Below are 25,386 nucleotides of genomic sequence, written 5' to 3' on the forward strand. Positions count from 1 at the left end.
GCCAATTCCATTAGTTGAGGGCTATTATGATCCATTAGGTTCGTGTTACATCATGTCATTGTCTTCCATTTGTTCTAAGCTGGTTTGTAAGTTTTTAGAGTCGAAGGCCGCCATCTGGAAGTAAGGTGTGCCCTTTCTTCCACCATTCAATTTGATGTTATTTCACCCCACCCGAAATTATCCATAGTTAAAGGGACAGGTTCTGGGTCCTTGGAAGTGGACGGTTGGTCTTCGTACCTACTAGTGTCGTATGTAGGTGAGGTATTGTAGAAGGAGGTACTATCGCCCTTTTTTGTAAGTCCACTCCCCAAAAGCATTGTTTCCAGCTCGGTGCCACTAGTAAGTTCTTCCCTTTTGCTGAGTTCAGGTGCGCTAGGACTCGTGGAAGTAAGTTTGGTAGGGGAAATATCCATGCCAGTCTGAAGTCCCATATTCGGCTGAAGGCGTCGTGAAACAGCGCGCCACTGTCTGTAACGTCTCGTGAGATCTATGTTGCAACGACATATGCTGTTTCGTTTGCGAGTAAATCCACCTTGGGAACTCCCCATCTTTGAAACAGGGGGGTGGTTGCGGTGTTGATGAGGTGCCATTCGGGAATGAGTTGTCTGCGGGAGAGATGATCTGCCACGCAGTTGTAATTTCTGCGCAGGTATTGTGCAGCAAACGTGATGTTGGCTCGACTGGTAAATACTAGTATCTGTCAGAATAGGTTTAGGAAGGTGACAGATTTTGTGCCGCCTTCGTTGTTGATGTATGCCACCACTGTTTTGTTGTCTGTCTGCTGAAGCAGATTTGATCCTATGATTGCTTTTACCTGAGATTAAATTGCAAACATTTCCTTCCTGTTGGAATGCCATGCCATGCTAACTAGTCTTGTTCTGATAGGTGGCGTTCATTCAGTTGGGCTCCCCAGCCTGTGTTGGCTGCCTCTGTCGCCAGGAAGTGATTTAATGTCGTTCTGTGTGTCAACTCTGAGGATCCTATCACCTGGAGCCACACGGTGTCCAGACGGTGGGATGAATCAACCAAGGACCGGCACACATATATGGTTTTTTTCAAATATTAAATGGCGATTGGAGATAACCAAATATCTGATTCCTGACCATCACACCAGTCAATTTGTGACTGGACACGGTGGGTTCGCTGGCAAGCTCTTTGAGCTTGGACTTGTAAGCCGTCCGACATGTCCATGCGGAGGGGAGATTCAGGAAGCCAACCACATCCTCTGGGAATGTCTTAGAATGTGCCTCGAACGGGAGGAGATGCTCAGGTCAGTCCAACCAGCTGTTGGGCCCATCGGGCCGTCCAACTTGGTTGCTACTAAGGCCAATTATCTTGCATATTAAAAATTTGCGGCGTCTTACTGTGGGCGTGAAGATCTCTTCACATAATTTTTGCTGTCCGTATGATTAGCTAAATTATTTTGTTTTATATTCACTAGAATCATTTTTATTTTCATAATTTCCCTGTGCTCTTCTCTCCCCGGCACTTTGCATTAGAAAGTAACTTTAAACTTAGTCAGAGCTCACTTTGAGCGTAGCAACCTTAGTCCTGGGTATCTCCTCCTACGGCATTCCCGGCATAAAACTTAACTAGATGCTTCACATCGCCAATGTAGGGCCGCGTGGTACGCTCGATTAAGACCGGGTGTGGTGCGTGGCGGGTTTTGGTTTGGAGGGATTAACTTCAATGGTCGTCCAGATGTGGTCGCCTCCGCTTATAGTACGGATCCCTGGTGGAGCCCGTACCTCCGATGGAGAACTCCCTTCCCACAGGACGTCGCCCCTTGGGAGTGCCCGGCCATAATGTGAGTTCGAGGGCCTACCGGGACTCTGAGCTCGGAGGAATCCTTGATAGTGCCTCCCGAGTGAAGGTATCCTTCACTGAGGACGAAATGACCTAGCGCCGAGCTTGTATATTCTCGACGCGCTTCCCGGTAAGGATCCGAGTCATGTCCTCGCTTATTTTATTATGCGTTGTCCCCAAAACCCTCTTCGATTATTTGGTACAGGCCCATCGCTGTTATGATGTTTTGAGGAATGGTTGCCCAATGCACTAGCTCTTGCATATCCTTCCAGAAGCTGTCCCGTTGGGAAAACATGGTATTCTGGGGGGCCGCGATGGTCCTCTCCGTCAGATGGTTAGCTGAATGATGACGAGTGGTCATACCGACGCAACTCGTCATTTAGACCTAAATCTATGATCGTAGGGGCCTCCAAGAATTGTTTTTGGGCGTTGTGCCACTCCTTGTCGGTCCCCCTACTGAAATAAGGTACGTAACGAGGATACTTCAAACATCAGCATCTTAATCGACGCTCGTACGTTGAACTTTTCCTCCTGTAGCAGTTCTGCTTCGCCGTCTAGTGTCCATTGCTTTTAGAATATCCTCCTCACGGTCATTCAGATGTTGCGCCATAATCACTGATCACTTAACTATCACTTAACGTTCGTCCAAGATAATTATTTGATAGTTAAAAATGAAATGTCAGACGCTTCATCTAAACAATAAGAAATTCAAATCCAGAATGTAGAAGGCAAACGAGTCCCAAACTCCCCACATAAAAAAGGGATGCGCGGGTATGACCAGTAAATAAAAAGGGAGAATGACCAACGACAAGAAAAAGGAAATTAAATTAGTAGAATAAGGCCTACCGCACATGAACGATTTACTATCGGACGGTCAACACTCAAGGAGTTGTTACCATCGTATTGCAATGCAACCCCGCGCATGGACGATCGAGCGAACGGCCGAATTCAAAATCTGTGTTCAGACACAAAATTTTACACCGATTCGAACCGGCCGGGGCCCCATTGGCAATGCTTTTAAATGAGAGCCCGCGCATGACAAGCTATAGCCGGCCGAGAGTGCACTCACACAAGCATGCACAAGTGACGCGGTCGTATGGAGCGCACGCATACATTGAACCGTTATCAGATCCACATTTGACAGTTCATCGAAGCGTAACTATTGGCTTTGCATGCGCGTACCAGTCCCATTTTTTCAGTTTCTGTCTTTATAAATTAATAATATATACACCTACGTTTTAAAACAGTTTGATAATCTATACAAAACCTCTATATATAATATAAGCTCTACAAAATCCATTTTGACGTTTCTTGTCATATCGTGCCATTTTTCGGTGCGTACGCATATCTTCAGTGCGCGCGCATACGCATTTCTTCAATGCGCTCGCATTGCCTCCGATGTATTACATGTCATGCGCGCTCAAACATACTGGCCGGTAATAAATTGGATCATGCGCGAGCAAACCAACGATTGTCCGAATGCTACCGGCCGGTTATATAATCGTCCATGCGCGATAGGCCACACCTCACACGAAGAAGGAAGAGCAAACCCTATCTCAAGGACTTCAAAGTCAAATTCGAATAATTTTTTTTTGGCCATTAGATTGTTTATGGCAGTGTTGCCATATCTACTGAAATTTCAGTAGATTTACTGAAATTTTGGTCAGGGAAAGAAGAAATCATGATATTTGTAATGAATTACAGACACTTTTTACGTGATTTTTTAAAAGACACTTGTGAGAATTTGTCATTATGCACGTTTTCACCAAACACAATCGTTGAATTTCATACATTTTGTCAATCTACTGATATTTTGAAGAAAAAATCAAAAAATTTACTGAATTTTGAAAATTTTAGTTTGCAGCACTGGTTTATGGCATGGATAATATACGTAAACTCTATGGTGTGTGGGGTGTCAAATCGTAAAATCAAATTTAATATTATTGAATTTGGAGATAATAATAATTATTGTAAGATTCCTTTTTCTTTCATTATTAGACCCAACGAATAATTAAAAAATCATATACATATTGAGATACATTTTTCAGATACGTAAAGAATATCTAAAAAGATTTTTAATCGAAGTTTGTAAGTAGGTACCGGCAGTCGCCGGTGTTCTCAATTTCGTTTGAATATGAATGATTCAATTAAAATGGAGAATGGTGAAACCTCCAGGAAAATTGGCAGCAACAAATCGGAAAACAGATCAAAGTCGTACGATCTGTTAAATGTTTGCCAGACATGCGTGATTAGTGACAGCCACGATAACCTAAAAGACATGATGCAGACGCACATTACTGATGGTAGGATTGAGGTATATTCTGACATGTTGGAGTATTGCTTTAATTTACAGGTGAATAAAGTACCTATTTAACTTTTGTAAAATATATCTATGTTATTTATGTCAGCCATTTGAAATACCTATCTGTTTTATGCAGGGGTGGCCAAACTTTTAAACACTACAGGCGACCTGCTTTTGAAATTATTGGCGGCGGTCTACTTACATTAAAAGTAGTAATTTAAAGCCAAAAATAAGCCTAAATAGAAAATAAATATAGATAATCGCAATATCAATTTAATATCAAGTTATTTTAATAATAGTAACAATTAATGATGACTTCAGACAAACCAACATAGAAATAGGAAGACAAATAATGCAAATACAGTCGGACTCGGTTATTACGATCACGGATATAGCGAGATCTCGGATGTAACGAGGAAACATTCATTGACATTTTAGTTTATGATTTTCTCAATACATTTATTCACTTTTATAATGAGCTACTTATCGGTTATACCGACCTAAAATATTGTCAAAAATTTTCTTAAAACTGTTAATGTGTCGATTGTTTAAAAACATTTCGACCGACAGGATGCCGCGTGAATCGGATTACGTTTATGAGACTAATGTGTCTTAAGTACCTACCTAATTGGTGTTTTCGCTGACAATATTGATGGCATATGGTTGAAATTGCATGTAAAAAATTCAAGGTTTGTAAAGTCACTAGGTACCTACCAGCAATCATTACAATAAACAACTTCTTTTGTAGTTTATGAATGCCATGCTTGTTTCGGGGAAAAATTCTAATTGTGTATTTTTGTTTGAATTGCGACTTTTTGTGTTATGTGACCACTCATTTAAAAATACCTATTCTCTGATATAACGAGTAACGCTTATAACGAGCATATTCAGTCAGTCCCATCTTCCTCGTAATAACCAAGTTCCACTGTAGATACATTTATCCTTTTTCACCATAAAAAAAAATTCCTGTTCCCATTCATCATTATAGTGATATATTTTCGACCTCGTGGAACTTGTGGTCGGGTGACTCATTGTGGGTCAAAGAATAAAACTTCACTTAACACTTCCTGCACAGCCGAAGGAAGCCAATTATAGCGGAATGTCACTTCTAAAACCCGGAACGGCAACACACACGTCCGCTATGCGCTATGGTTGCCACGTGAGTTACCTACAAGTCAACTCTTGTTTTACCCGTCGGGTTTTAGAGAGAGACGGTCGTCGATAATCGGCTACCTTCGAGATTGTAGCGCGTTGTCTCTGTCACACGGCTTGTTTCGCACGCTATGTGGGATGGGCATCAGAGATGTGTACATATCAGACAGGCGGGTGACTAGAAATAGTTACGCGGTCGACGCTTTGGCCACTCCTGATATATAGGTACATATTATGTAAATCTTTTTAAAATATATGTGTCATTGCTGGTCACTAAAGTGCCCTGGAGACATTCAATAAAATTGTCAATGATGCTAATTGATGCGACCAATTGATCGTTTACAGATTCAATTGACGCGATTGTCATTTACGACTTTATCAATTGGCGGCAAATGATGAGAATTTTGATTGACATTGACAATTTTATTGACATTTTGAATTTTATTTTAATGACACATTATATTTTAAAAAGATTTATATACCTAATATGTACCTATATATCAAAGGCCACGGAGGTAAACCTAACATCGCGTAACTCTACAAAAAATTACAGTCCTGTTAAGCTTTTTATGTTAATTAATTACTTAATACATTTTTTTTCATCTTTCAATACCAAATATATCAGCTGTATTGTCTGATTTTTAAAACCGGTATTTCAGTATCGAAAAATACTGGAATACTTGTATTGCAATCCCTAGTTGGATGTAGACCCTCCTTTTATATTCCATTCCGTGCTATCTTAATCTGTTTGACCCAGAATTCTTTCTGATCTAGAATAAGCAGTTCAAGTAAAGATACCGTTTTTGTGGTCGAGGTGTTTTGAGACCTAAAATGTAACACAACCTACTTATTTTCTGGTTACAGTAGGTTATTTTAGATGTTTTGTTTGGTTTTTGGTCTCACAAAAATCATACGGAGTACTGTATCTTTACTGCAGTCCATCCATGTTGTTTGCTTCTATGAATGTTTGCTGCTGTTACCTAATTCCGAGACTTATCCGATAGTATAAATTTTTCACGTCTCACATTTCAGACATTAAATGACATCATCATCAAAAATTACTCGCTTCCACTGTATCAAAAAGATAACTCTAATGCAGGGGGGGGTATGTGGCCCGCTGGGTATTTTTTTGCGGCCCGCCATCATTAATTGTACTTCTGATTACGAATAACTTTTTTATAGTTTTTTAAAAAATATTGACAATAGATTACAATTTGAAGAATTTGTTATTTCGTAAAAATGTATTATCTCAGTACGTCTTTCTTGCGTCTCGTCTCACACTATGTAACCACTATTTTCTACGTTGAACATTGTGACACATTTAAATACTGTTAACTCTGCGTTGCAAGGAAAAAAAATATAATGCCTAAGATAAGGTAAAAAGTTTGAATGGATTTCAATTAAAACCCAAGTTATTCCTTCGACAAATATCAAATTACAACGTGGACCACTTTCCAACGTTGAAGTTGCTGAATATACCAGAATATAAATTTGAAGAATATGGTAAAATTATTAAAGCCCTGAATGACGATTTTTCACAAAGATTTGGTGACTTCCGAAAAATTGAGACAAGTTTATCTATAGTACGCGAACCATTTTCAATAGATATTGATAGTGTACCGACAGAGCTACAACTTGAGATTATTGATCTGCAGTGTGACACTGATTTAAGAGAATTGCATTGTCGTGAAGAAATCTCCAAATTTTACAATGCCCTTAATTCAGACAAATTCGACCAACTTAAAGATTATGCAAGAAAAATGTTCGTTATTTTTGGATCAACATATATATGTGAACAAACATTTTCGATCATGAACCTCAATAAAAAAAAATTACGGTGAAATATCCCCGATGCCCATTTACAAGCAGTTTTGAGAATATCAACTACAAAATTAACACCTGAATTAAAAAAATGTACACCACTTTCATTCTTCTCAATAATTTTTTTGTAATGTTAATTTTTCGTGATAATAAATAGTGTATATCTAAAAATGGTATTTTGCTTGCGGCCCGCCGCTCATTTCGAATTCTTGAATTTGGCCCTCCATCCAAAAAGTTTGCCCCCCCCTGCTCTAATGTTATGTACAATTTATTTTTTTAATTAAACTATTTTTTATTCAAATAAATAAGTCACAAGATTTATGAATGTAGCACTACCAATATTTTCTAATAGGTATGTTTCTGGTAGTTTATTTTCATTGAATTATTGAATCTAGGCGTAATATACATGTGTCCAAGCAATAAATATATTCATTTGCATCCAGGGTTTCCGCCAAGCTCACCTGAAGGAACTCGACAGCATGACAGGGTGATTGATTAACTTATTCGCTGCTGACTAGATAATGATTTTTTATTTACCACCTTTAAAATGCACGTTAATTACATCGATCGGCCACCTGGTCATTACGCGCCAGGTGCGTCTTCAGCGTCCAAAGTATTAATCATAATAAAACCCATTTCAATTTTGATTATAGATGGGAGGCACTCAACGAGAAAAATTGGAAAAAAGCTTCATGATCTGCGATACTTGCATTGGTAAATTGCGAGAAATTGTCAGCTTCAGAAATCAGGTGGACGCTGCCCAGAAAAATATTGATAACACAATTTTGAGAGCTACAATGGATTGGTCAGATTCGGAAGATGAAATAAAATCTGAGGATGAAGAGGGACATGGATTCCTTTCACACTTTGATGAAGAAGAAAATTCCTCTTCGGATTCCACCCTCGTAGATTCTCACATGAAACAAAATAATTCAGTCGTCGTTGATAGCCCAAATCGCAGGTCTGTGATATATTTAATTTCATTTTAATGGTAGGATAAAAAAACATGATCATATTTTTAAAAAAAAATCACCAGTTGCTGCTGTTGCGGAAGCAAGTGTATGTTTGAACATAGAATACGTCTTGGGGTTAAGGTTTGAGAAATGAAATGACAGTTTCATTCAGTGACTATTTATTTGTTGTCAAGATAACAGTTAGCATGATTTCTTTGTGTACAGGTATGTGGTATAAGAAGTATTATACAAAGGACATACAAACTATTACCACTTTTGACATTTTTAACAGCTACTACTTTTATAAATTGTAACCTATCGTGCAACAAATGCAAATGTTTTAAACAAATTTTGTTACGACAGTCGCAGACACCTCACTTGTATAACTCCGATATGTAGTTTGTGTGTTGCAGGTGGCTGAAGTTTACAGACTAACACAATTCGGGATTATTTTACGCTCCCACTCCTGCATGCATGCGCGCTGTGTCTTTGTTGACAACTTTGGAATTTTGCTTACCAATAAGATATGACATGTTACTATCCGCTGATTAGTTGTTGAGTTATAGCTGTTAAAAATTGCTACTTATTTGGAATACACCGATTCCAAGAAGGCACCCCACCCCATATGAGACATATTTCAAAGACATATTCCATGTCAAAAAAATTTACTATCATGTTGATTCGTTTCTTTTACATTTACAGAAATAAAATAATCATCAAAAATAAAGGTGAAAAATTAACTGCGAAAGATTTAAAAAAATACTTCAACCAAAACCATATTTCTGGAGAGACAAAACTCCTCAGGGGAAATGAAATTCCATTTGTTTTAAAGAAAGGACAAAGGCAATGCGAGTAAGTAAAAATTCATTACATTATAAATTGCATTTGAGGTTAGAGTGTTCCCGGAATATTTTTAATTTGCATGCTTTATGAAATCTGATTGAACACTTTTTTCTGACATTGATAGACTTGTGTATCAGTTTTCAGTCATGTTAGATGCATAGTTTGTATTTGACATAAGAATGATGAATGAAAAAAGTTGTCTTGAATTTTGTGTTGAAAGAACAAGTGTTCATGGGTGGTACAAACGTTTCAAAAAGGGCCGTGAAGTCATTGAATGTGAACTACCGTTAAAAACGTGGAAAAAAATAAAAAGACGGTTCTTTATAATCGTCTAATCACTATTAGGAAGGTTACAGAAGAAGTTTATTTCAGAATGCTTATTTGAATCTATTTTTATCTCTATCTAATCTATTTTTTAACAAAAACAGTAAAGGAAAGATATTGCTGAGCAATTATTGTTGAATGGTCACTGACAATTCTGAATAGCTTCAATGTGCAATAAAAGATAACAAATCATGTAGGTATGTATGGTTATGACATTGATACAAAGGTTCAAAAAACCAATTTTTTACTCTCGATTGAGAATTTTAGTTCCAATATCAGTCATTCGGCAAGTTGTTGGTGCAGCTATTAAAGTAGTATTTTAATGTCTATAAAAAGATCCCTATATTTTTGTTTGCAGAGTTTGCATGGAAACTTTTGATACAGAACAAGGCCTTAAAATTCATATGTCTGTCCATTACCCAAACTTCACATGCAAGCTGTGCGGACGGATGTTTTACAATCGGATTGGTATCCTGATGCATCTCCGATCACATTCCTCCGAGAGATTCGAGTGTGCCAACTGCCCTGGGAAGATTTTCAAGCGTAAAAGAAGCCTCCTCATTCACCACAGGGTGAAACATTCCAATGATCCTTACATTCACAAGTTAGTCAAAATATATTTCTTAGGTACTCTCCAATAGTTTTATGAATATACATATTAAATTCACTCCACTTTTGATAAATCAATTAAATAATAATTTTTGTAAAGACAACTATCATTATATCAATCACCATAATTTGAAGATGTTGAAGAAAATCTTCTTGTGGCATAAAGGTATGAAAGTGATAGCAAATAGAACCACTAGGACAACTAATTTTCATACAAATTCTGAAAGAACGAGCATTTATATTTTTTGAAATTGCTTTCAGCGATTTTTATGGGTAAATCACTGAAGGCTCCATCTGTAAGAAGCACTTCTCTGCCTAAATTGCATTCTATATATTGGATACTCTTTAACAGGTTTCCTTTACTTTTTCATTCAATTATGATATACAAATTTGGAGCTTATTATTCCCTCTAATAATAATTATTATAGTGAAACTTTTTTCTGCTTAATACAGCAAAATTGTCAGGAGGGAATCCGGCTGGTGTGTAAAGAAAAAACATCACAGCCGACTCGAAAAATATAAAAAACGTCCCGTAGTAGGCTGAGACTACCAACCTTTCAATGTGCAGTTCAACACTTATCACCAAGCGATACCCCCCCCCCCCCCTCCCCCCAGGCTCTTACAATATACATATTTATGCAAATTATAACACCGCCTTTTGCTTACACTTCAGAAGTTTCACTTCTGTCACATGTGCTTGCCACACTCTATTTCTTGTATATACTCGTCTTCAAGATATTATTCATTATTATTCGACCATGTCCGATCCTAATAAGATCATATGGGCCTCCACAGAGAGGAGGTTTGTATTAAACATAGTTTGTTTTTACGAGACATGGATGTCAACCACTAGCCCAACCTATTAGGTCCATGACTCATACACAAATTGAAAAACAATATATTGTGTACTTGACGGACCCAGGATTTGAACCTGGGACCCAAGATGCTTAAGCCGCGCAGTCATAATTAGTCAGTTCCTTTTTTTAATGCCTATTGCCTGCACTATTATTTCGAAAAATCTGTAGTTATCTATATGTTTGTTTCCACAAGCATTGCAGCTGGTTTTCTACATTGGGTACATATGCCAATGCACATTAAATTTTATTCTCCTGCAAGCCAAATCAAACCAAAATGGTCTAAAACTATCAAAAATTGGCTCATATTTGGAAGCATGCACTGTTATCATATAACTTGATATCTGTGTGTATAATATTTATAATTATGTAAGAAGTAAAATTATTCGTATCATATTTGTCTATGGGTCACTTCAAAATAATAAATGAAATCATATTATTTTTAGGTGCCAATACTGTGGAGAAATGTTCAAGTATCAACATCAGCGAGTGAGACATTTCATAACAGCACACAATAAAATCGAGGAACTGAAAAAATACAAATGCAAATATTGTGATAAGTCTTTTCAACTGGCCAACGCTAGAATGTCTCACATTCGTAGAGAGCATTTACATGAACGCAACCACAGCTGCGCCATGTGCGGCAGTCAATTCTTCTCCAAGGCGGATATGGAAAAACACCTATTGTCTCATACTGGCATTAGAAATTTTCCTTGCTTTGTGTGCAAAAAACGTTATCTAAGAAAATCCACGTTGACTGAGCATATGAAAATACACACGGGAGACAAGAGTCATATTTGTAGTGTGTGCAACAGAGCTTTTACTCAAAAGTGCACACTGAAAGCTCATATGCTGTCCCTTCATAATATTGAACTAAAATAATGTTTCTTCTACCCAAGTCCTTGAAGCTTTTGATGACTGAAACACAATTTGGAAATAAAATCATTTGGCCAAGAATCACTGTGTGATGTTTGGCCCCTGTTTGGGGGTAGCTTAGATGACATGAGTATTGATACATCCAGGTGCACATAAGGGGGAGATACTCAATTCGGTCTCGATCCCCCCCAACGCAGGACAGAAAAATAAATCATAAATTATGTATGTGAATATAATATTACTTACAGTTTTAATATTAAAAAAATTTTGAAGAAGAAGACTCATGCGACATACCTAAAAGACAGGTATGGATGAGAGAAAAAAACAACAATTGAAACCGAAATCTTTTTTTATTATTATCTATTAGGTATCAATTGAATTTAAATTAATAATATAATTATCTTCTGTAAAAAATCAATAAAATTGTCATGTTATCAAGATTTTTTTTCAAAATGGACCCTACCTTCCATGCTTATGACTGTCTGTACACCTGGATACATCATCAATCACAATGTACAAATATCAACAATATAATATGTCAATGAAAAGGGTGTCAATAGCAAATAAATATTTTACCTCGCTACATATAAAAGATTCGGTGATGTCCGTGACAGTGAAGAATTGGGAACCGAGAAGAGTGGAGGGAGCCAGGGGAGGCCTTCATCCAACATTGGATTGACCCTGGCTTATGGAGATGATGATGATATATAAAAGTAATAATATGATAGAATTCCAGGGAATAAAGAATAACAATAACATTTGTCTGTTTTATTAACATAATCTTGTGCAATTTATTCTCTATCAGAGTTTGGACACCGTCAGGGTCATACTTTTTCATAATCAACCAAACATTAGTACAAAATTTTGAAACACCCGGACAGGAATAGGAACGTTAAAAATTACTTACGGATCTGATCAGGACACTACACTTAAAGCAAATCCATGTGATACACTATTTTTTATTCAACGAATAAATCACAAGATTTGTATTATAACATAATAATTTGAAAATACCTACTGAAAAATCTTTAAAAAACGCCAGACCGGACAGTCATATTTAAGTATATTAGTTTTTGATCCTATTGGTATGTTTCTGAAGTATTTTCAAATCCTAGCAAGCGTAAGTACAAAATGTCATGTATACAAAATCAAACACATAGCAGAGGAAAGACTTTGAGACAACTAAAAATTTATATACCTACCTATTAAGAATGGCCATTGCCAATCACGACGATACACTATACTCTTCAATAAGTGGAACTGTATTAAGCGTATCATTTCAGAAGGTAGTACTAAATTCAGTACATTAAGCAAGCGGTACCTAGGTCGACAAGAGAAGTGCAGTTTGCATCTTGACATCTGAAAAAAAAATCATCAAAGCATACGTAATCATTGTAATTGTCTATCAGCGCATTGAACGAAGATTGTATAGGATTATTACACTTTGAATACCACCGGGCTATTAAGTCATAACCGTTTTCAAAATTGGAATATTGTGTAGTAGCTACATATGACTTTTTTTCAATATCTGACTCCAGCATGATGAACGATGACTAAGAGCAATGGGAACCTAAGGTTTTTAAAAGGTTCCGGTTTCAAACTAATTAACGAGTTCGGTTAGCGAGAAGGAATACAAGCCAGTCAAAATGCTCGAATTAGTCGATACCCCAGTTCAATAGGGGAACAACTCAAAATTTAAAGGTTTTGAGTTAAGAATGCCATTCGATGTAGAATAATCTTCTCTTTATAATTCAGCAAAAAAAACAATCAAAAATTTCTTAAGTGTGTCATAAAATCGAATAACCCTTTCTGAGATTAATCAGTAATTCCGTTATATAATCAAATTTATTGGTTAATTCTTCATTAAAATGTACAATTTCATTGTGCATTGATGAATTCCACTAAATTAAATATAAAAAAACATACACTTTCATCGAAATCAAGGCTTTAAAATTAAAATAAGAATTACTGAAAAAAATTCAAACGCCATTATCTTGGAACAAGGTTTTACGAGTTGTTCCCCTATTGAAATTGGGGTATCGAGATATATTGCTATGAAAAAAATAACATTTTACATACGGAGTGGGGAGTGCAAATAGGTACATATTTGTTTTTTTTATGAATACCTACCTAATTAGATATCTGTATAATGTAAAAAATCTTATATTCAAAATTATCGTATTTTGGGAGTACTATACCTACCTTTTCATCGAATATAGTACGATGGGCATCACTGACATACTGAAGTCCTGCTGTGCGACAAACCCCACAGAAGAGAGAGTGACTTTTAAATTCAAAAATGACGACTAAAGTACACAATAGATTTTATTGTTTAAAAATATAGCTGAACTAATCCAACATGTCGTTTTCATTGTTAAATATGTTTTGTACAATGTATACACTCACCCATAGATATAAATTCTCTCACCTCTAACATAGTTTGTGTGAAAACTAAAGGTTGTTTCTTAGTGCACGGAATCAGAATATGAACTAAATAAAATATCGTCGATGCACATCAAATATGGTCTAGGTGACGATTTTACGAAAATGAGCTAAATATACAGTTTTTTTTCTTTACCTTGTAAAATATGAACCATATGATAAAACAAAATATTAAAGGAGATAGAAAACAAACTATGTGCCAATATTCAAAACTTCGCATTTAAATATGAACCATGTGATCTTACTGCACATGCGCCGTATTTAATACGTGGTTAGTACCGCGTCTATGTTCACATGGCCCGAATTTTACATCAGCTTTGTGTGTTTACACGTCGCAGTTGTCTAGTTGTTCCCGCCGTGTACGTATTCTGGCTGTTTTTGGAGTGAAAAAGTATAGAAACCATACCTAATATCACTTTTTTACTATCTGTGATCATTTGGTTTATAATTTAGCGGTAAGTTATTATGTTTTATTAAATAAATTTGATGTATTTTCATGTAAATATTCACAAAATTTCACCAGATAAATTATGAATGAAGGCAGGTCTTTCAATTGTCATTATTTGAGTTCAATGTTGAGATAAGCCTCGAATTTCTGCACTATGTAGAAACATATTAAAGTTATTATGTTGTTTATGTTTCAGAAATGGATTAATACTCAAATTAAACTACAAAAAAATGAGAAACCCATCCTATTTGACAAAGCATTGACACATTATTATCTGGCTTCAAAATCTGTAAGTAGTTATCTAGCTTCATAGGTTTTCACAATATTGTCAGGGCTCGAAATGGACCGGTGCGCCGTTTCGGGTCGTAAAATCGGCTACATTGGAGTTCCATCTCGTGGAAAAAATAATTTTACAACTTGAGTTAAAATGGTCATATAACGAAAAATTAAACAAACTTATTTTCATAGAACACACATAACATTAGATAACTATGTTAATATTTTCAGAAAATTAACAAGCGCTCCGGTTCGTAAAATTTTCCATTTCGAGTGCTGAATATTGTACTTTCTAACTCTCATAGTTTTGTGTACTGTGTGATTTATATTTCATTCTATACGTCTTCTTTTCCAGGATTCTCTGACAAGGGAAAAAATATAAGTAAAGAAATTATCGCTGTTGTTTGCTGACAGGTTGCAAGCACTTTTAAGTGAGTTCATATTTTTATTATTGTATTGGAATTAGCAGGCAAGTTAGTGAAGTATGTTTAAAATATCGATTTTGTTCTAGACTGTACCGAAACCGCACAAGAGAGAAAGTACGATTAAGTGCGATACGCAGTTCTGTATCAGGGGTTATGGAGCTTGGAGTTGTCGAACCATTAACCACCCAAATGGATGACAGCATGATGTTATGCCCTGTGACTGGAGAATTTATCCCAATGCTGTCACAAGACATTGGCCCTGCACCATACGAAGATGTCCCTGGTAACAGATGGCTGTGTGAATCAACTGGAGAGTGGATCCCACAAAGTGATATGGATATTTCTTTACCAATGGATTCTGATATTTCCGAAGTTCAGAAAATAAAAAATAATCAGGAACGGAGAGTCTTGGGGAAAGGGTATGTTGGCTATAAAAAACATTGCGGAAAATACCAACAAAGCCAATCAAAGCAACAAAAGTCTATGGGAATAAGATGTTCACACAAATTACCCAAGGTGGCACATAAAAATTCTTTATGTTGTCAGAAAATAACAGAAGAGGATCGCCTGTACACATTTCACAATTTTTGGAAGTTGAAAACTTTGTCGGAGAAAAAAGCATATTTCCTGGGATCTGTAGCAACACGTGCTATAAGAAAGCGTCGTCGTGAAAGTACAGCTATCACGAAGAAGAATCAAGGGCACGATATATATCTTTTTACTAAGGACGGGGATAAACATAAAGTGTGCCGCAAAATGTTCATAAATACTTTGAGCATCACACAAAGCACTTACACAAGATGGAGTAATCAGCAAGAAATTATTATTAATGACGGCGAAAATGTTCCCCCAAGCAATACAAATAAAAGAGTGGCCAAGCAAACTGAAGCTGTGGAGAATGTAAAAAAGTGGCTAAATCTTCTGCCAGTTGTTCCAAGTCATTATTGTTGGTCTCAAACAAAACGAAGATATGTCGAGTCGTCTTTTTTATCAACTCAGCACATGCTATCAGTCTTCAATATGTGGTGCACAGAGAACAATGTGAAGAAACTTCTTCAGCAACATTTTAAAAGCTGAAAAAGTTTCTATTCACCATCCACGCAAAGATCAATGTGATATTTGTGTAGGATTTAAATGTGGAACTCTTGGGAAAGAAATTTACGACCAACACATAACACGAAAGGAGCATGCCAAAAAGGCCAAGAACACTGCCAAAGAATCTGCCAGCGAGACTACATTAGTTTTAACAATGGACTTGCAGAGTGTGTTGTTATGCCCTAAATTGCTGGCATCTGCTGTTTACTACAAACAGAAACTACAAGTACATAATTTCCCCATATATGTCCTTAATATTGCGGACGTGACTCTCTACGTGTGGCACGAAGCAGATGGTGTGACCGCCAACGAATTCACAAGTTGTATTATCAACTATTTAGCGACCAGGCCACATAACTATAATAAGATCATCCTAATTTCTGATGGTTGTAATTACCAAAATCAAAATCGAATACTGGCAAGTGCTTTAAGTGACTACTCAAAAATGACATCAGTCACTGTAGAACAGATATTTTTGGAGAAGGGCCATACTATGATGGAAGCCGATACTGTCCATTCTGTGCTGGAGCATTACTTCAAGCCTCCAATATATTCTCCAAGTGATTATGTATCACGCATGCAAATGGCTCGACCCAAACAGCCGTATAATATTAAAAATGTTCATTTTGATTTTTTTTTAAATTACGAAACTTTAAATACGAATTTAACTTCTCTGAGACCAGGAAAGAAAGTAGGGGATCCCGTTGTCACAGATTTAAGGGCTCTGAAATACGTACCGTCGGGGGATATTTTTTATAAATTAGATCACTCGAGGGATTGGCTAGAGTTGCTTCAACGCCGCAAGACTGGCTATGTTCCCCCATTGCCACTGTATAACAGACCCCTTGCCTTATCTGACTCCAAATTCAGGCATTTGCAAGAATTAAAACTTATGATAGACAACGATCATCACCCTTTTTATGATTCGCTAACGTCCATGTAGGAATTGGAGCAAAAACGTTAATTTAGTTTTGTGTTGTGAATTATGTTTCAATTAATAATGTAAATGTTGTATAAAAATACTTCGTTATGTTGCTATTATTTTGTTTGATGTATGTACGATTTGAAATAAAAATAACATTAATGTGTTTATTTTTTCAATAGAGAATGATGCTCATGCTTTCATGCTTTCAATATTGTTAAAGATTAACATTTATTCTTAAAGAAAGAGGTAAGAAATAAATGACGGCCTCCGAACACTAGTGGTCTACCTACTCATTTGACTTTGAGTCTGGAGGTTACGGGTTTGATTCCCGCATGTTTTAGGTGGATGTTTTTTCTGTGTAAATATGGGCGCTGGTGCTGCAAGTCTGGGTGTTGTGATGACCCAATGATAAGTGTTAAACCTCATGGGAAGATGGAAAAAACATAATCAACCGAAGTCAAAATGCCGATGCCAAAACAGAAAATTAATAAATTATTTTGTAATAAAAAAGTCATATCCTCTGCATATCACTACACAAATTCATTGTCATAGTCCATAACATTCACATATATTTTGTGATAATAGAATCTCATATTTTAATTCTGTTAACTAGACACTAGACTAGTGCCTAGTTATCAAATTTGAATAATTCTGACAGCTAGTATTAAATATGGTTCATGTGACGAAAACTGTGCATAGAATATGAACCATGTGCAAAAAACGCAGTAAAATGCCATTTTGTTGTTCAAAATAGTAAATATTTGAAATAAAATGTATTCTTACGTTGAATAAATATTTTTTCCCTAATTTGTCCATAACTAGAAATGTTATTTTACAGTCAGTTTTTTTTTTAAACAGTTTTTATCGATTTTCTCAGAATGTACTCAGAGTCACATAGACCATATTTGATGTGCATCGACAATATATTAAAATCATGGTTCATTTTTATAGCATAAAAATAGGACTTCGGCAGAAAACTTTGAAACTGGCTTGATTGGCTATGGATAAGCCGATTCGCATTCAAGTAGATTCCAATAAAATTTGAAAAATTACAATTCCGCTAAGCGTTGTTATTCAGGGTAGTTATATGCTTATCGCCTATTCTTGTCTAGTCTTTACTGACTACGTCATTATTATACTTATTATACCTGGTTAAGTCGCATCGTGTCAAGTGACCCAGATTTCACGAATGACGAAAATCCCGAAGTATCAGCAAGCTACCAACTTATTTATACTTAACCCTTCACTGCATGTTTTTTTTTTTTGAAAATTTTTATTTTTTTCTTAGTATCAAAATGCCTCGTGAATGAAAGAAAAATAATAATTTTTTTTTTTTTCGAAAATTACATTAAATTTTGTATGTTACTGCGTGGTGCTGCAGATTTACGACATTAGGAAATCTTACATTTCAGTATGTCAAAATATAAAACCAAATGATCATAAAAAACTAATGTACACAACTTATTTGATGTGTAGATATTTTTATTTAACCAATTTCAATCTTCTGTACATTTTTATTTACTTACAAGTGCGGATTTTCGCGTACATAAGAATTCGTCCACTGTTAAAGCAGAAATGCATAGACTATAATGCAGAAATGCTAATTGAAATGTCCAAACAAAATCGGTAAAGTAGGATGTTAATGGTAAAACAGTTTACTAGGCATCGAAAAAGGATATTATTTGATAATTTACACAGATGGCATTGGCTATATCGAAATAGTTTGAAATGTCGCAAATTTGCGACACTGCAGCAAAGGGTTAAAAATTAAACAGTAAGATTATAGCCATATTATTCATAATCTATTTAGATTTAATATTTTATAGCATTAAAATAAGGATAATTAATTACTAACATAAATATTTTTTATATTATGTTCATTCATCTACTTTTTATATACAAATAATAGTCTTAACAAAAACTACGTATTATTTTTTTTACAAATTTTTATAACTCGATTTTTTTTATTTCATGATTTTACCGAGGCTTTGATTGCGACTCGCTGTCATAATATCTTCTTTTCATCTAGAAGAGGATCTGCCGATCAGGCCCTCACTCCAATTCAAGAACTTTACAATTCTGCCAAACTCTTCCGTCCTACCCATCGCCAGGGCACCTTTCAATTCGTGAACATTCTCAAAGTTATCCATTATTTTAATATTTTCTAAAGACAACCATTTTTTTGCACCATGTCGTTTATGACAACTAGCATTTAAAAATATGGTTTGAATTGTCTAATCTCCACAATTCCGAGCGATCGCTGCTTAAGTGCACTATCTGATGCTAAATAAATAAGTTATATCGCGATTAGTCTTTTAATATACTCTAATATAATGTATTAAGCGTTGAAATATAAAGTTTATCGTTTTTCATCTCCTAAACATTTAACATATCACTTTCGACAAACCAACCCTAAGACAACGTTCAATATATTCTCCTTCTTAAACTGTTACTCCAAACCTTGACTTTATAGTTTGAAGTGGTAGATTCCTAACCACTCAACCAGAGACTAATATACTTTACTATATGGCGATATGGGAACACCAATTGATAACCATTAATTTGTTATTCATTTAAAATATTTTGATCGATGCAACAATTTTATATCTAGTAAAAACAGGTTTATTTAAAAATCTAAAATTGATTCGATTTGTTTTCAAAATATTTCAAAGATCTTCAAGTGGCTCACAGTGAATATTTAAACCATCTTCCAATGAAACATTATAAATTAGTACCGAATGCCATTAATTTTCAATCTACATATCGTCACTGTTCTGGCAGAAAACACTAATTCTAAAAAATGACATATTGAGTTAGTACCAAAATTTTCCTTATTTCAAACTTTACCGTCTGGAAACCTTCTTAATAAATAAACAGTCTTTATTTTAAAGCCATCCTTTTTACGATTACTTAATAAACTCACATGATAGACCATTATTTCAAACATTTTAACAACTTCAAAGTCAAATTACTCAAAACTAGTATTCTCCAGTTAGTGTGTTCTGCCAGAACAGAGACGATATTATTGTGTAATTGTCTTAACTTTTACAAGTGACTGATAGTAGATATCAAAATTCCTCATTAACAATATTGAACTATTATGATTTGGTTAGGCAGGGTTTAATTGATTTTTGAAAACTAACCAACACCATCTGTAATTTGTAGTCTTATTTCAATAAAATCAAATATGTATGACTAAAAAAGTTTAATGTGCACTATTTATGGTAGATCTTAACAGCCTATCTCCACTCTTCACCACTGTCATATTATTATGCTTCATTAAATTAGTCGCGTCGGTCTTGTACAATTTTATTGAATATATTGCATGTATGTACTGATCGTCTCGAAAGAATTGTACATATTATATGAAATTGAAATTCATGAACTGGATTTTCTCACCCTTTTCCGTCACAGTTGGTCCATCGATTCTTTAACAATACCCTGGTAAATCAAGTCAACTGAAAAATTAGTACAAAATAATAGAAATTCAATAATATAAAATTGATTTCAAAGAACATTTATTATTTATCTCCAGCATTAAACTTTTGCACACTTCCTTAAAAATTACATTTTTTTGTTATCATAATCGGACATCAAGGTCTCAAAAATGGTGCACTTTTTACATTACATGCAAAGACTTAAATTAAAACAATAAACTGCTTTGAAATTACCAAATAAATAACAAGTACCATAAACGAAACATATTTAACAATATTACATAATCAAATAGAAATAACATAAAATCAACAACTACAGAAAGCAGAAGTAAATGGGAGGTAAACATTTTCTACAAAAAAACATGAACCATTTTACTGAGCGTTTTAAATTTTCGGTAATTTATAGCTTCAGCTTTTGTATAGGTAAATACTTTTTCAAATAATACAATTATTACATAGATAACCAACTGTGTTTTAATGTAGATTAATCATCCGAATGTACTTTTCTGTGAGATATCAATCCTCCAGGTCGTTTGCATGTAAAAGAACAATCCTTGCATTTAAAGTTCTTAATTTTGCTGTGCGTAATCTGATGACTTTTCAAGTGAGCTAAAGTAATACCTGTGTAATTGCAGTCATTGCACGAAAACGATTTTTTATCGGAATGCTTCAATTTATGAATGTTCAGTTCCCTCAGTCTCTTGGACTTATAATCACAAATGTCGCATACGTATGGCATAGTGTCGCTGTGCGTTAAAAGGTGAGTTTTTAAGTTGTTCGATTGTCTACAAGAAAAGCTGCAAATTGTACATTTGAATTTTTTTTCGGTGGAGTGTGTTGCTTGGTGAGCTTTAAGTGTTTCAGGTAGCCTACATTCATAACTACATTCGTCGCATTCGTATTTCTTTTCACCATGCATCAATTGATGCCTCGTTAAGTTGCTTCGGTTTGTAGTCGCGTACGAACACGAGCTGCATTCAAATGGTTTGATATCTTCGTGTGTTAGTTTGTGAACTGCAAGACTGTTTGAATGCTTAAATGTCATTCCACACTCGTAACATTCAAAAAGCTTTACACTAACATGTGTACTCTTATGGTACCTCATCCCTTGTGGTTGTTTACAAGTATAACTGCAAATATCACACTTGTAGTTCATCTCTTCAGAATGTAACATTTTATGAATGACCAAATCGCTTGAATGCATACATTTAAATAAACATTTATCACATTCAAACCGTTTGTTATCGTCGTGTTGTGTGCTATGTTTTTTTAACCCACTTGGTTCTTTACACTTAAAGCCACAGATTTTACACTCGAACATCTTCTCCTTGTGTATAAACTCGTGTCGTCGCAGATCGGATGGCCTGGCAGATTTATAATCACACTGATTACAACTGAAAACTTTTAACGCATCGAAATTTGACAATACTTTTGAAGACTTCTTTTTTGAACTGGTTTGTATTGTTTTGTTACTCTCAACATCATGTTTTAATCTATGTTTCTCTAATGCAGACAATTGTCCAAAATTCAAATAGCAAATACGGCAGACAAAATTCGTTTTATGTGTTAACATAATGGCTAACTTTACATAACATGGTGTAGTTTGCCACTCTAAGATATTTTTATTCATATTTTGCTCATCTGTGCACATTTGATATATAAAGTCTTCTGGAACTTCACAAAATATACTATCTGCATCGTTGTTCGATTCTGATGTATGATACATTTTTGAAGACAATATGGTCGGATATCTTGGATGTATTTTTATATTAATCTGTCGAAAAAGAAAAATAATATAAATAAGGTAGGTACATAAAAATGGCACCGCTATCGTAACAGTGATCTACACAATGCGGGGAAAGCAAATTAAAAGGCACAAAAGCATGGTACAACATTGTGATTCACTCTTTAAAGTGGTGAATTAAGTAATTTTAAAAAGACCCATTCATAGGCTATCCAAGATTCTGGAATAACTGCAGAAGATTCAACGAATTCATATCAATACAAGTAGTATAACTCTATCGATTTCATTATTCATGGTAATTTATCATAAAATATCACGAAATTTTATTATATGCAGGGGCGGCTCTACCTTAAGAGACCGAGGGGACATATTTTAATTAATATTCAATTACATATTCATGTTACACATGCCTGCCACAATACATTGACTTTGTTAAGCATAAATTAATTATATATTTTATTTGTACCGTTTGCCCATCCTTGATTCTTGTTTCTTGGCCCAACCCTAATGCTCTATGTGAGTTTTGGCTCTACCTACATAGTACAATACAACGATACTTCTGGGGTCCAAATTGGATGGCCCCTTTAAAATCAAAGCAATGTTTATATTATGAGATGCGATTGCCAGTTATGATTCTCAAAATTCATAAGGAAGCTGAATAATAAGTACATCTGTAGGCCGCTTTGCACGTGCCATCATCGTGCGATGCACATTTTACCCACATGTACCGATGCTGAACCGGGGACACCGTAGCAGATACCTGGTCCTGCATAAGTGTGAGTAGGCAATAGTGGGCGTATTATTATTATAATATATTATGAAGTTATCTTTTCGGTTGGCTGTAAATTCATATCCCATGACCCACCGGATTAGTTTATTAGTTAGTTTGCCAGTATGTGATCAAATATGTAATATATCTCCTTAAGTTTTAAAATATATTTGTTAATACATACTATACTGCCGTACTAAGCACAGAGGTCGTAACTGACGTATTTAGGTATTTTCATGTTTTTAGATATTTGGATTCTGCAGAGTTTTTGTATAAGATCGGTGAATAAATCCAAGCCGTAACTGCTATAGTTACGGAGAAATCAAGGGTTTTAATAGCCGTATCTACGGAGTTTGAGAAATAAACTCGATAAATACTAAGCGATTTGGTTGTAACTCTCATTTACTAAGGCATATTAGCCGTATCTGACATATATATGGCTAATATCAATACATAATAATAATGATAATAATAAAATCAATCAAATTTTCAAGGTATGTAAACAAATCTTAAACCAAGATTAACTATTATAGGCAAATAAAATAAATAAAAAGTTCCCCAGTATTAGCAGGAAAAGTAAAATAATATGAAAGCTCAGATCTCCCACTTGCCTAAAATGCAGATACGGCCTCTGTGCTTAGTACGGCAGTATAATAATTTATAATATCTTGAATAATAATAACAAAGGGTATGTGCTATTTCAGTTAATTAAATCAATATTAATTTGTATTACTTAAATATTAATTGTAAAGTACTAGTTGTGGATAGTTGAATTTCACGTTAGTAAAATAAGTTTGATAAATAATATTAGGTATTATGATGAATGAGGTGGTTTATTTATTGAAATAAATATAAGTTACAAGTACATTGACATTTGAAGACAAACTATAAGTGAAACAATTAGGACCTCACCAACCAGTCACCGTCAACAGATTTAGTTATTGTGTATGAACATAAGTTTACAAAACATTTGATTACAAAACAAAAAAAAGCATTTAACTCCCAACGGTTTACCAAAAAACATGGTTGATGGCGAGTGTATCCTTGAAAAGACTATTTTGTTTTCCTTGTAGCAATAAGATTCTTTCGAACGCAGGAGGTATATGAAGATGAAGTAATAGGTACAAAAAGATATGTTTTCTACGCTTTGATTAGTATTGATTAGGTAGGTACTTATTAGATATTTCACGCTATCTGACCCCACTTAATAAAAGATGTTAGAGCCGCCACTGTACATATGTATTTAAAAGTTTATACCTACTTATCATACAGAATACGCGAATAGCTATTTTTAACAAACTTGATGAACGTTATCCTTGATAGATCACCTCTGCTAGCAGCTTCAATTCATTAAACCACCCAATTTATTATTTTGGGTGCTTTTTACTGGTTCTCCGTCATCGCAATCTGTCAGTTAGCATAATAGTTTTCAGTGAATTCTGTGGGTAATATTAAAATATAGTCTATAAAAACTTTAATTTAAAATTCAACCAGTCAACAGTGAAAAAGTTTAAATTCGAAAACAGTATGACACTGACAGCGGATTTGTGGAATTGCCAGACGTGGTAAACATCATAGATAATAAACGGAAGAAAACATTGAGAAATAAGGCCTACCGCGCATGGACGATTACATAACCGGCCGGTAGCATTCGGATAATCGTTGGTTTGCTCGCGCATGATCCAAATTAATACCGTCGTGACCCCGAACTTCGCCTAATTTTAGTGTGATTTTGCGTAATATAAAAATTAAAATGTTTTCGTAACTAGTAATTATATCCAATGAAGTATTGCGTTGTCAATTTTGTACAAGTGACATGAAATTTCACATTTTGTAGGAAAAACATTAATTTTTTATCATTGAAAGACACCAGGCGAAGCATGGTGTACTTAACCGAACTTCGCCCAGCGTTGTATTTTTAAAATGTAGCCATATATATAAATAAAGGAAAAGATTTAATAGTAAATAGATGTGTTCAAAACAATATGAACCATAGTGATGGGTGTATAAGGTTCAATTTAGCAAGATATTGGTAGTGGGCGAAGTACCGAACCTGTTCTGGCGTGTTTTCATACATTAGATAAACTTCTGTCAGGGTTGTCAATAAAACTAATGTGGAATAATTTTATTAGTTATTTATGATTTTTTTTTGAAGTAAGTATAAAAAAGTAACATTTGTTTACAACTGCAATAAACTAAATTAATTACACATATGCCTATACCTATTTTAAAATATGTTATAATCATTAAAATACAACTTATTAACATATTGAAAAATCGTTTAA

The 25,386-nt window shown here is 34.9% G+C and overlaps 1 protein-coding gene and 1 long non-coding RNA gene across 3 annotated transcripts; one reads left to right on the forward strand and one right to left on the reverse strand.

The window, feature by feature from the left end:
* The first annotated feature begins 3,706 nt into the window (after window positions 1-3,706).
* On the forward strand, window positions 3,707-12,277 carry LOC147074977 (uncharacterized). 2 transcript variants are annotated; one of them, XM_085942895.1, is made up of 6 exons: window positions 3,707-3,776; window positions 3,855-4,159; window positions 7,735-8,042; window positions 8,737-8,886; window positions 9,560-9,805; window positions 11,111-12,277. In XM_085942895.1, exons 2-6 carry the CDS (start codon window positions 3,941-3,943, stop codon window positions 11,544-11,546), a joined length of 1,359 nt encoding a protein of 452 aa, XP_085799021.1. In that variant the 5' UTR covers window positions 3,707-3,776; window positions 3,855-3,940; the 3' UTR covers window positions 11,547-12,277. The 2 variants fall into 2 exon arrangements, with proteins under 2 accessions (XP_085799021.1, XP_085799020.1); XM_085942894.1 differs by having other exon boundaries at window positions 3,707-4,159.
* Window positions 12,278-13,329: 1,052 nt separating this feature from the next.
* Window positions 13,330-24,633, reverse strand: LOC147074978 (uncharacterized). Its single transcript, XR_015070049.1, has 3 exons — window positions 24,363-24,633; window positions 16,294-22,362; window positions 13,330-16,216 (listed from the first exon to the last, which is right to left on the reverse strand). It is a non-coding gene; the product is annotated as an uncharacterized LOC147074978 (long non-coding RNA).
* Window positions 24,634-25,386: the final 753 nt, after the last annotated feature.

The sequence above is a fragment of the Rhyacophila brunnea genome, unplaced genomic scaffold, assembly GCF_057557595.1.
Source record: "Rhyacophila brunnea isolate RB1 unplaced genomic scaffold, BYU_Rbru_1.0 scaffold_15, whole genome shotgun sequence".
Lineage (NCBI taxonomy): Eukaryota > Metazoa > Arthropoda > Insecta > Trichoptera > Rhyacophilidae > Rhyacophila > Rhyacophila brunnea.